The sequence below is a fragment of the Phyllostomus discolor genome, chromosome 6, assembly GCF_004126475.2.
Source record: "Phyllostomus discolor isolate MPI-MPIP mPhyDis1 chromosome 6, mPhyDis1.pri.v3, whole genome shotgun sequence".
NCBI classification, from domain to species: domain Eukaryota; kingdom Metazoa; phylum Chordata; class Mammalia; order Chiroptera; family Phyllostomidae; genus Phyllostomus; species Phyllostomus discolor.
The window spans coordinates 95,087,117-95,099,786 of record NC_040908.2 but is presented as its reverse complement, the minus strand read 5'-3'; the positions used below and the strand labels follow the sequence as shown (position 1 = coordinate 95,099,786).

At 39.0% G+C, this 12,670-nt stretch overlaps 1 protein-coding gene across 1 annotated transcript in view; it reads right to left on the bottom strand.

The window, feature by feature from the left end:
- Nucleotides 1–7,566: 7,566 nt before the first annotated feature.
- HEPHL1 (hephaestin like 1) overlaps nt 7,567–12,670 on the bottom strand; it is a 64,465-nt gene continuing 59,361 nt past the window's right edge. The window contains exons 18-20 of the mRNA XM_028516540.2: nt 8,547–8,709; nt 7,989–8,060; nt 7,567–7,893 (exon numbers count right to left, since the gene is read on the bottom strand). Of these exons, the coding sequence (XP_028372341.1) occupies nt 7,691–7,893; nt 7,989–8,060; nt 8,547–8,709 (438 nt within the window). The 3' untranslated portion in view covers nt 7,567–7,690. The remainder of the gene's footprint in view (nt 7,894–7,988; nt 8,061–8,546; nt 8,710–12,670) is intronic.

Genomic DNA, 12,670 nt, shown 5'->3' with positions numbered 1-12,670 from the left:
AAAAGGTGAGTTTCTGAAAGATGGGGTGTGCCAAGGGGCATGCATAAAGGGGTGGGACTTAGGTGGATCAGTCTGTTTGTAGCAGGCAAAGCTGGGACCGGAGCTTTCTAGCAGTGAGTGAAAGCAGGGGTGCTGTGATGCTTCCCTCCTTGCCAAATCGACACATCTGACAGGCTCAAATGTCTCCTCTTCCACGTTGTGATGAATCACTCCCTCCCTAGCACTTCCTTCTTCTTGTCCAGAATTTAGCTTATTTTGCCTTGTGTGTGATGGTTGATTGCATCTCTACTTTCTCATTACCTATCTAGTTCCTCTCAGGATTTGGACAGAATCTGTGGTTTTGTAAATTGCCCTCAGCCCTGACAGAGTTTTTTTACACTTAGCAGGAAGTCAATCCACGATTGTTGAATTTACATTAGAGGCAAGAGAGAGAACTTGCTAAGAAATGGGAAGTAGAGACATCTAATACTGATCAAGGGAAGATGAAGGTGAGGGAATTTTGCAAAGATGAAAAGGGTAGGGCCAGAGAAGGTAGTCTGGCCTTTTCTCCAACAAGTATTAGGGAGTATTTGGAGGGAAGTAATGTACGTGGAGTTGTACTTTTGAAAGATGAGCCTGCCAGCCACATGTAGAGTGCAGAGTGGAGGTGGAGCTGCCAGGTAAGAGGCTGTTGAAATTTTGCACATGAGAAGCCATGAGAGCCCAAACCTGTGCCTTGCCTTGCCTTTGAAGGCAGAGATGAATGGCACAAAAAAAGTGATAGTTCAGGGAGCTACTTTTCCAACAATAAAAATCAGATCAAACAATCTGACATGTGCCATAGTTCTTTGGGAGAAAAAAGAGAAAGCAGCTTCAATTTCTAGACTTGTTACTTGCTTGCTGTGTGAGCATGGATGTGCTTCTGGATATTTCTAAGCCTCAGTTTCCTCATTTACCAAATAATGATAATACTGCCTACCTCATCGGGCTGTTCTGAGGACTGCATGTGCCAACACATGGAACAGTGCCTGCCATACAATGAGCACTTAGCATCTAATAGCTGTCGTTGCCAACCTCAGGAGTTTAAGGTGTCACATAAGAGTGTATGTGACATTGCTTTTTAAAAATAGACTGTAATTTTTAGAGTCAATTTAGATTTACAGGAAAATTGAGCAGGGAGTACAGAGAGTTCTTATATATTCCCACTCCTATACTCAGTCTCCCCTACTATTGCCATCTTATGTTAGTATGGTAATTTGTCACAACGAATGAACCAATATTGATACATTAATATTAATTAATGTCTACTGTATTCAGGTTTCCTTAATTTTTACCTTGTATCCTTTCTATGCTCTAAGATTTCATCCAGGATACCACATTATGTTTGGTTGTGGGGACAAAACAGGGGCTACATGTTAAACCCCACAAGCTCAGGGGAGGCCTGAATAGTGGGCTTTATAAACTCAGAAACTGGAGTAACCATATAGAATGATGAGAACATAAAAATTCCTAACTAAAAGCAAGTCACAGCAGGTAGTTACGTCCTAGGCTGTATCTTCCTTCATAAAGGTCAATCTTTAAGTGAGCCTATCTATTTTGCATCTAAGGTAACATGCCTTTAGAATGTCAGAGTTATCTTTTTTTTCCAGACTCCAAAGGCCAGTCTCCCACCAGAGCAAGAGACTGCAGAACCCCTCATTGTGATCTTTTGCCTAAATACCATCTGTGCTATAAATGGCAACTGTCTCGCACCCACCAATGTAAAAGAAGTACATGTCTCTGCTTTACTTTTTATCCAATCTCAGCATTTCCCTGCTTTGCTTTCTCCCACCTCCCTAATCTACCACCAGTGGATTTCATGTAACCCTGCTTACATCTTCTCCTTTGATTCTAGTGTATAAAATGGGGATGTCAGACTCATTTTCACCAGAGGCCACATCAGCATCATGGTTGCCTTCAAAGAACCGAAATAATTTGAGGACTGTAAATGTAACTACTCCTTAACTGTTAAGGAGTTGAAATTACATTTGGCCCTTTGAAGGCAACACAAGGCAGATGTGGCCCTGGGTGAAAATGAGTTTGACACCCCAGTATAAAATTAGCTGTAAGTTACATGAACATCTAAACACTATATTGTACCCCTGAAACTAATATAATGCTGTATGACAACTGTAAGTGAAGTTAAAAAAAATATATTAAAAAGAAAATAGGGCCGTGGCTGGCGTAGCTCAGTGGATTGAGCACGAGCTGCGAACCAAAGTGTCGCAAGTTCGATTCCCAGTAAGGGTACATGCCTGGGTTGCAGGCCACGGCCCCCAGCAACCTCACATTGATGTTTCTCTCTCTCTCTTTCTCCCTCCCTTCCCTCTCTAAAAATAAATAAATAAATTCTTAAAAAAGTCATTAGTTAAAAAAAAAGTAAAAAAGCAATTAAAAATAACATATAAATCTGACATTCTTAGGAGCATTTTCTCGATTTGTTGAAAATTTGCTTCCCAGCAACTGTCCTCACTTTGGCTCAAATAAACTCTTATAAGACTTTATAAGACCTTTTCTTGGGCTGGATGTTCTTTTGTCGACAGTCTCCTTACCAACTCTTGGCTGTGACAGTCTCTTAGACTTTCCTTGTTTTTGATGTTGTTTTTTAAAAATCATGGTGAGTACGTTTGGGGATTAAATGGTGCCCCCTGCCCACACCCTTTGCCCCAGTGTTGTTTGCTAGAAGGAGGCCAAAGCAGCTGTGAACCTTAAATGTCCTGTCCCAAAACAGCTTTGTCTGTTTGAGAACTTTGACTTTTGGCACTCGAATATGAGGTCCTTTGCAGCCAAAATAGTCCATGTCAGAATAGTTGAGCCCATTACAATGTCTGTTCTGTTTATACATTTATTCATTTACTCATTCAAATAATATTTGCTGAGCAACTGTTATGTATCCATACTATGGTCTGTGCTGGGGATGTTGCAGTGAGCAAAACAGTCAGGGGTCCTTCTTCCATGGAGCCTACATTCCAGAGAAAGATGCAGACAACAGTGAAACTAACAGACCAATACAATGGTTATGTTGTGTGGTAAGTGCCATAGAGGAAAACAATGGAGATGGGCAACAACAGGAAGAGGGACCCACTTCAGAGAACGCAGTGTGGGAAGCTCAGAGCTGAGCTTCTATAGGAAGGAAAGACTTTTTGTCTTTCCTACAGAGAGTAGGAAAGGGTGTGAGGGTGTTGGAAAGGAAGAGCATTCCTGGCATAAGAAGCAGAACATGCAAAGGCCTTGAGGCAAGAAAGAACAAGCAGGGCACAGGAACTGATAAAAGCTGGAGAGGAGCTGGAGAGGTAGGCATGGACCAGATAGCATGGGACTTCTAGACCAGGGTAATGAGTTCAATTACTATTAAAAGTGAAATGGAAATTTTGATAAGAACAAAGCCAGGATCCAAAACAGGGTTATTAACTCTGAAGCCCAGGATTTTTCTGCAGTGTTGTAGGTGTCCACCCCTGAGGAAAATTCATGATTCTAAAATGCATTAGATGGATGGGGGCTGCCCAGAATGAGTAGGTGGGTGGATTAGAAACAGACTGTAGATAGTAGAGAAAAGGAATGATCAGTGAGGAGACTATTGACTTAATTAATGATGAGATAAGCATGCTAAGAAATAGTCGACTAGTGTTTGTGCATTTTTCTTGCTTTGTTTATATTAGTATTCCTATTCTCAGTAATACTGGGGGTGTTTTGAGGTTTTGTAGAAAAGAAAAAAGAAATGAAATGGAAAGATATTAAAGGGTGTTCACCAGGAAGTGATATGATCAGATTTGGAAGAACACTGCTACAGCTGTGTGGACTGGGTGCAAGGAGCGAGACTGACGGTAGAGAAGCTGCTTAGGGTGCTGCTGCAGTGATCCTGCCTGAGCAGAGTTTATGGTCCACAGCCTAATGAGAAACATATTTTGACATTATTAGCATAATATATTCAGATCCATGACATAACCTGTAGAGAGGGCTGGAACAAATTACCACAGTTTGCTGGCACACATTTATTCTCTCTGAGTTCTGGAAGTCTGAAATGAATTTCACTGGAATAAAATCAAGATGTCAGTGGGCCATACTTCCTCCCTAGGCTTTGGTGAAGAAGCTGTTCCCTTGCTTTTCCACCTTTTAAAGCAGCATTCTTTGGCTTGTGGCCCCTTCCTCTATATCCCAAAACAGCAACGTAGAATCTTGTCTCAGTTATCACATTGCCCTCCTATGTAGTCAAATGTCTCTCTGCCTCTCTTTGAGAAGAACACTTGTGATTACATTTATGGCCAATTTGGGTAATTCAGTATCAACTCTTCATATTAAGATCTTTAACTTAATTATACCTGCAAGTCCTTTTTGCCATAAGTATTGGGTGGGCCAAAAAGCCTATTTAGTTTTTTTCCATAAAATAAGACACATTTTCATTTTCATCAATAGCTTTATTGATTTGGATATTTTAAGTATATCTTCTATCTCCCATGTGATATAACATTGAATGCTGTCAATTCATGTCTAGATTTGATCACTTTCACCTTCAACTGGTCTACCTGATCATGGAGCAATGTCCAGCGAGAAATCTCCAGTACAAAACTTCACAAACCACTTGTGACACGTTCAATTAGTCACAGCACCTTCTCCACACACTGCACAAATCATTTTTTGCATTTCAGTTGCGGTTTTACCTTTCTTGAAATGATAAAGCATAATATGACAAAAATGTTGCATATTTTCTTCCATCTTCAATATTAAAATGGCTATACCAAAATTCACCAATTTTGTTAAGTTTTGTTCAAAAGCACACTGATATGACAGCTGTCACAATACAATCTAACAAAATTGTTTTGAATGAAGTTAAAACTAAGTGCTGCTAGAACCATCTAATGGAAAAAAACAAATGAACTTTTTGGCCAATAACATTCACAGGTGTGAGGACTAGAACATAAAATCTTTGGGGATGTCCTTCAGTCCACCCTAGACAGTAAAAGAAAGAAAAGGTCCCAGTGTCGGACCATGAGTCATGCTAACATTTAAGTCAGAAAAAGGAGAAGTAACCAGCAAAAGAGATGGAGGTGAGATAGCAGTTGAGGACATTGGAAGGCTGGCAGGGGGTTGTATTGCAGAACCAAGAAACTAGAGGATGTTTAGAGGGAAGGGGACCCCAACAGTTGTTGAAGAGATAAATAAGATAAAAATAGGGAAGGAGCTGGGGGGAATGGTATGGTGGACATTGATTTTAACAGCAGATTGGCATGAGGGGGACAGGACACACTGGATTGGAAGTCATTGGAATGGGTTGAGGAATGCATGGGGTAAGGTGGTGCAGGGTGCAAGGTGGGCAGTGCTGTAAGTTCTGCTACCCAGGGAACAGAGAATCTGGGTTGGAGAGGGTTATGGAGTTTAGGACAATGGCTTTTTTTTATTGCTTTCTATTTTTTAATGGTGGATACTGATGATGACTCAATGCAGGAGGAAAACCTGATAAGTGAAGGTGTGTGAATCCCACAGGGTGGGATTCAGAATCTTTTTGGGACCCTGTTTGCTGGGACTCCATGCAGGAGGAAAACCTGATAAGTGAGGAAGTGAAGTCCTTGTGAAAGCAAGAAGGAATGATGAGGTCCAGAGCCCAATGACAGGCTGGCCCTGCTAGTAGCAGAAACATTTCTTCTGCTGTAACAGGAGAAAGAGATGTGTGCAACGCGGTTGATTTTCTCAAATGAATGAGGCTGAGAATGAAGAAGTGGGGAATGTTTGAGGAAACAATGTTTGAGGAGAGTCATATTATTTGTGGAGATATATTGTTATTTTGTTTTGTTTCCTTTAGCAAGTATAAATAAGATAGTTGCTAAATATCTAAAATATATTCTTCTTGAACCAAATTCCCACCCCACATTAATGACAGGCAATTTTTAGTTAAATTAAAAAAATGCAAATAGCCATCTTATATGAAACTTTATTACAAAGAGAAATGGTATAATCAAACTACTTTGTGGTTTTGTGTTCATTAAAAAATAAACTAAGGGAAAAGCCTTACAATGAAATAGTTTGTGGTGTGAGTTATAAATAAAGCATTTCTCATAACTATTATCATGAAATTATACAGCCCACACAGGAATGAAGACTGTAGAGCGCCTACTGCAAAATCACATTATCACAAAATCACAGGGTGGCATTCAGAATCCTTTGGGGACCCTGTTTGCTGGGACATTCAACCAAACTATGGACAGAACTATTAGCATTCGAATCCTGTTTTCTGTTAAACTAGTTTCTATCAAATAACACGTTTCCCTTCACCAAGAAGCAGATGAGAAAGTATGAAAGGTCCCTCCACCGGAGTATTTGTTAGGTCCTGCTCATTCATCTGGACATCCAAATGACCCATGGCCAAGGCAGTTGTACTACGCTCACTCATCCGGCATTGGCATTGGCATTGCAGGGCAGCTTGCCCTGAGCGGAGGGCAATGTCTCAGTCTAGTAATAAACAATATTGCTTTTATCAATCTTATACCTAACATTTATGCATGCAAAGAGAGAGAATGGATTGCTTGAAAACTATAATACTTGTTTTGAAAGCTGATTTAATGGTGTAAAAATTGCTATGGGGACTCTCTTTTTCGAGCTTTTCCTTTCCTTTTCTTTTCTCCTCCAACACAGGCCTTGTCTTTAAGAGGCATGGAATCTAGGATTTTGTGATTCTCTTCTCCTCTCAACTAGTTAGCTACACTGCTGAGTTCTTCCTGATGGTTCTTGCATGATGAGACTGTTTTTATTTTCTAGAAGATGGAGACTTGGAAAGACTGCTGAGGTAAATAAAAAATCAGACTCAAGACTCAAGCCCAGACTTGCCTCCTGCAGTTTGCTTCCATCTTAGAAGGTCCCACGAAACTGTCAGGGAGTCTCTGACTCACAGTGGGGAACCTAACCGGCTGTTTCATAGATTCCAGCCCTCCATGTTCTGAAAAACAGAAACCAGTTCTCTAGTTGATTCTTGAAAATACAGATGTTGCCACAGAAACATATTGTATGAACAAACAACATGAAGTGAGTCATAACTGTTCAAGTATCTCTACCATTTGGCATAAAAACAGCAGCAATATTTTTTAAATGCTTATAACTTTGCCTTTTGTAATGAATAGTGTACAGGTTATTTCTACTAAAGTGGAAAAGGCCAGGTCTGCTGGCTAAAGCTTCTAACATATTCATTTGGTCAGATTCTATCAGCAGATACTGACGTAAACATTTCCATGAACTCATGAGAAAGTTCTTTCCCCCGGAACAACTAAGGGAAGCACCTTAAGTAACAGGGTTGAAAAATCAGCACTTTTCTTGTTAGATGTCTGAAGCAGCCTACCTCTTTCCAAAGTTGTTCATCTAAAAAGTTTGAGGGTTAGCTAAGGAAGCACTCTCTGTCTAATCTAAGAACTATGTAAAATGGAAAATAAACATATCTTTCAAAGGGTCTCTGCAGTTGAGCAAATCCATTCCAGGAACAGACTGAGACTGTTCTATCAGTCACACTCATTCTCTTCTTTTTGTATTTTACACCAAAGGATGCTTCACAGCCTATTTAAAAATAAGTAAGTAAAAGCAAATGCTTTGACTGTGTCCTAAGGATCAGAGCCTGACCCAGGATACAGCGTCAGCCTTCCTTGGTGAACAATGCCTTGTCCAGTTTCCCTGCAGAGCAAGACTAGCTAGTTCACAGGGCATCCGTGGGGAGTGCACAGGACTGGACTGCCCGGTATGCCACCTGGTTCCTTGCAGAGCGCAGTCTGAGGGACAGAATCACCGTGACGATCAGGAGGAGGAGCCCCATGATGAAAAGGATGACCAAGGCTGCTTTAGCTCCTCTAGGACCCAGGTTCTTGCCAAAGAAATAGAGTTGCTCCTTGACATGTTCTTCTGTGAAAAAGAAAAGTGAGGTGTCATGCCTCTGCCTTTACCTGGTGGGTGAACACTGTTGATTCACATAAAGGGTTCGGGGAGGGGGTCATTACCATCGGAGGGCTTGGTGGCTGGGTGGGATGCTCCTCCAGAAGGAGACTTGGTGGAATAAGGAGTCCTGTTGTCTGGACAAAGAAGACAAGTTAATTGTTTTATAAACAATAGAAGTAGATTCTTTCTGTGGCATGAGTTGTTTCAAGAGTTGCTTCATGTTGCCAGCAAAGACTTTATGTTGTCAGTATCCATAAGGTGTAAGTCTTCCTTGGATTCTCACTGTGCTGCCCTTCATTCCAGTATACATGCAGGAATGCTCCTACTCCAATCACCTTTCAAGCTTCTACTCAACCTTTAGGATCCATGTGAAGCACTATGACCTCTCTGGAATCTTGGCTCTGTCCCCAAACTGTGAACCATTACCTTCCTACTGCTGCCACTGAACCCTCTGCCCTGCACTCTATTTTGTCTTGTTTCATGTTCTGTTATGATTACAGTTTACATGTCTGTCTCTCTTGGTTGACTTTGAGCTCCTTGGGAGTCTCATGCCTCTTGTTTGCAGGGTCTACGAGAAACCTAGTGTCATCGCCTGGCATCACTGGCAGACAGCACTATACCTGTGTTCTGAAGGACTGTGTAGGTGGTTTCCATGCCAGCATGGATGTGATCAGATACGTGACAATGTAACAGCCATGTCCCTGGGTGATCTGCAAATAGTTCAACAGTTTGGAAGGTCCCAGGAAAGAGATCGTACACATCTTCTCGGTAAGATTTATCTATCTGCAGAAAGAAGGAAATAATAAAGAGCAGAAATCAATAAAATCAAGAATAGAAATATATTGTAAGATTAATTAAAGAAACCCAAGACTGTTTTTTTGAACAGATCAATAACGTTGATAAACTTGTGGTAGCCAGCCTCGACAATGGCCCCCACTGATTCCCAATTCCTAGTATTCATAACCTTTGTAGTCCTATCCTAAACTACATGAGAGTTGGTCTATGAGACCAATAGTACATTGTAGGAGTGATGGCATTCTACTTCCAAGAGTAGGTTATAAAAGACAGTTATGGTAGTAAAGACAGGCTTCAAGTGCTGGAAACAGCCTAAGTGCCCATCAGTAAATAAGTGGATCTGAACACTGTGGTATATTTATACAATGGAATACTATGCAGCAGAAAGAAAGAAGGAGCTCCTACCCTTCATGACAGCATGGATAGAACTGGACAGCATTAGGTTAAATGAAATAAGCCAGTAGGTGAAAGACAAATACCATATGACCTCACCTATAAGTGGAACCTAATCAACAAAACAAAGAAGAGAGCTAAATAGAACCAGAGAATTGGAAATAAAGAACAAACTGATAGTAACCAGAGGGGAGTGGGGAAGTAAAGAGGGGGAAGGGTCAAGTCAAGGAACATGTATAAAGGACTCATGGGCATGGACACCAGGGTTGGGGATTGACTGTGGGAGTAGGGGCAGGGGTGGGTGCACAGGGCAGGGGAGAGCAATGGAGAAAAAAGTGGGACAACTGTAATTGTACAACAGTAAAAAAAATAAATAAATAAAAAATAGTCTTCTGTCTTATACCCTCTCTCTTGCTTTCTCCTCTTAGATTGCTCATTCTGGAGGAAGCCAGCTGCCATGCCATACCCACATGATGAGGAACTGAAGCTTCCAGTCAACAGCCCTGCAAGTGAGCTCAAAAGTGGATTGTCTAGCCCCAGTCAAACCCGACGACTGCAGGGCCGGCTGACATCTTACCACAGCCTCATGAAAGATGCTAAGTTGGAACCAACTAGCCAAACTATTTCCCAATTCTTGACCCAGAGAAACTGTCATAATAAGTGTTTATTGTTTTTAGGACATTAAGTTTTGGAACCATTTGTTAGTTAGCAATAGATAACTAATAGAAACCTCTAGACAAACTGACCAAGGAAGGAAAAAAGAAAGACACAAATTGCAAATATCAGGAATGAAAGAGGGGACAACACTGAGATCTTATAGACATCACAAAGGATAATAAAGGGATGTTATGAACAACTGTTTATAAATTATATAACTTAGATGGTATGGACAAATTTCTTAAGGTGAAAACTGGTATCACTATTCAGGTTATCTATTAAAAAAACTGAAAGTATAATAAGACCTTCTATCAAATAAGCTCCATGTCTATAGGTCTTTATTAGCAAATTTTATCAAATATTTAGAGAAGAAGTAATACCAATTCTAAACAAACTCCCAGAAAATAGAAGAGGAGGGAACACTTTAAACTCATATTACGAGGCCAGGATTACCCTAATACCAAAACCAGCCAAAAAACTTACAAAACAAGAAAGCTTCTACCAGTGTTCTTCATAAACATATATGTAAAAGTGCTTAAAAACACTAGCAGATTGAGTCTAGAAATATAAGAAAAGGATACTGCATTATGACAAATTAAAGTTTATCCTGGGAATGAAAATGGGTTCAACATTTGAAAATCAGTCAATGTAATTTACCTATATAATAAAGAAAGTAATCAATAGATTAAAAATGAAAAATGTGATCATCTCAATAGATTCAGAGAAAGCATTTGACAGAGTTTAACATCAGTTCATGATAAAAAAAAAAAACAACTCTCAACAAACTAAGAATAGAAGGATCTACAGCCATCTTTATATTCAGTGGTGAATGGCTGACTTGACTGCTTGTCCCCTAACATTAAAAATAAGTCAGCCTTGGCTGGTTTGACTCAATAAATTGAGCACCGGCCTGTGAACCAAAGGGTTGCAGGTTTGATTCCCAGTCAAGGCACATGTCTGGGTTGTGGGCCAGGTCCCCAGTTGGGGGTGCATGAGAGGCAACCACACACTGATGTTTCTCTCCCTCACTTCCTCTCTAAAAATAAATAAATAAAATCTTTTAAAAATTTTTAAAAAGTAAAAGTTATCCACCTTCACTATTCATATTCAACATTATAGTAGAGCTTCTAGCCAGTGCAATAAGGCAAGAAAAGAAACAAAAGGTATACAGATTGAAAATAAATAAGACTGTCTCTAGTCACAGATAACATGATTGTCTATGTAGGAAACCATCTCCCCAAAATCTACAAATAGCTACTAGAACTAGTTTAGAAAAGTTGCAGGATACAAGGTATATTATACAAAAGTCAATTGCATTTCTACACATTGGCAATGAAAAATTAGAAACTGAAATAAAACAATACCACTTATACTATCACCAAAATCCAAGTATTAGTGATAATCTGAAAAAATATGTGCAAGATCTGTATGCTGAAAACTACAAAAGACTGATGGGAGAAATCAAATAAGATCTAAACAAATAGAGAGATATACCACATTCATGGATTGAAAGACTCAGTATTAAGATAGCTATTCTTCCCCAACCAATGTATAGATTTAATGCAATACTAATCAAAATCCCAGCAGGATTTTTAAAATAGAAATCAACACGATATTTCTTTTTTTATTTTTATTTTTCAGTTACAGTTGACATTCAATATTACTTTATATTAATTTGAAGCTATCTTTAAAATTTGTATGGGAAGGCAAAAATCTGGAATAGCTAAAACAATCATCACCTGATTTTAAGACTTATTGTCATGCTAAAGTAGTCAACACAGTGGCATTCAAGAAAGGACAGATATATACAGTGTCCAGCAGCAGGAATGTCTGCTTGAGTGTGGTGGTAGGGCAAAGGGCAATATAGGGGAGAAAAAAAGGGACAACTGTCATAGCATAATCAATAAAATATATTAAAAAATAGTGAGATACCACTACACATTTAATGGGATAGCAAAGAAAAAATTAAATAAAAATGGAAGATACCAAGTGCTGATGTGGATATGTAATAAATGTCATTATTATACATTTCTGGTGAGAATGAAAAATGGCACTGCATCTGCAGAAAATAAAGCAGTTTGGCAATTCCTTGTCAAGTTAAACATACACTTACTAAATGACCTAGCAATCCAATTCCTTAGTATTTTCCCAAGGAAAATGAAAACTTATATTCACAAAAAAACATGTACTTAAATATTTATACTGATTTTATTTGTAATAATAAAAAAATTGGAAATAACCCAAATGTTTGTCAACAAAGGAATGAATAAACAAACTGTAACATATTCATACAATGGAATACTACTCAGTAGTCAAACAGAAAAAAAATATTAACACACAAACAAAATGGATGCAATTCAAATGCCTATACTAAATGAAATAAGTCAGATTTAAAATTCTATAGACTCTATGATTCCATTTATATGACATTTAGAAAAGGCAAAGCTATAGATATAGAAAGTAGACTCATGTTTGCCAGGGTTAAGTATGGGGAAATGGCTGACTCTGGAGGATGCAATAGGGACTTTTTAGGTGGTGGTGGAGCTGTTCTGTATTTTGATTAGCATCGGTTGTACCACTGGGTGTGTTTTTAAAAACAGAGCTATGTACTAAAGCAGGTTAATTTTATCCAATCTAAGTTATACCTTAACACAATTTGTATGTAAAATAACTTTATATATGCATGTCAAATTTTGATATGATTTTTAAAACTTGAGTTTAAGAAGTCAAATTCTACAATGATGGTTGCTAGAAGGGAGGGGTATTTGGGAACTGGATGAAAAAGGTGAGGAGATTAAGAACTACAAATTGGTAGTTATAAAATAGTCATGAGGATGTAAAATATGGCATAGGAAATACAGTCAATAATATTGTAATAACTTTGTACAGTGCTAGGTGG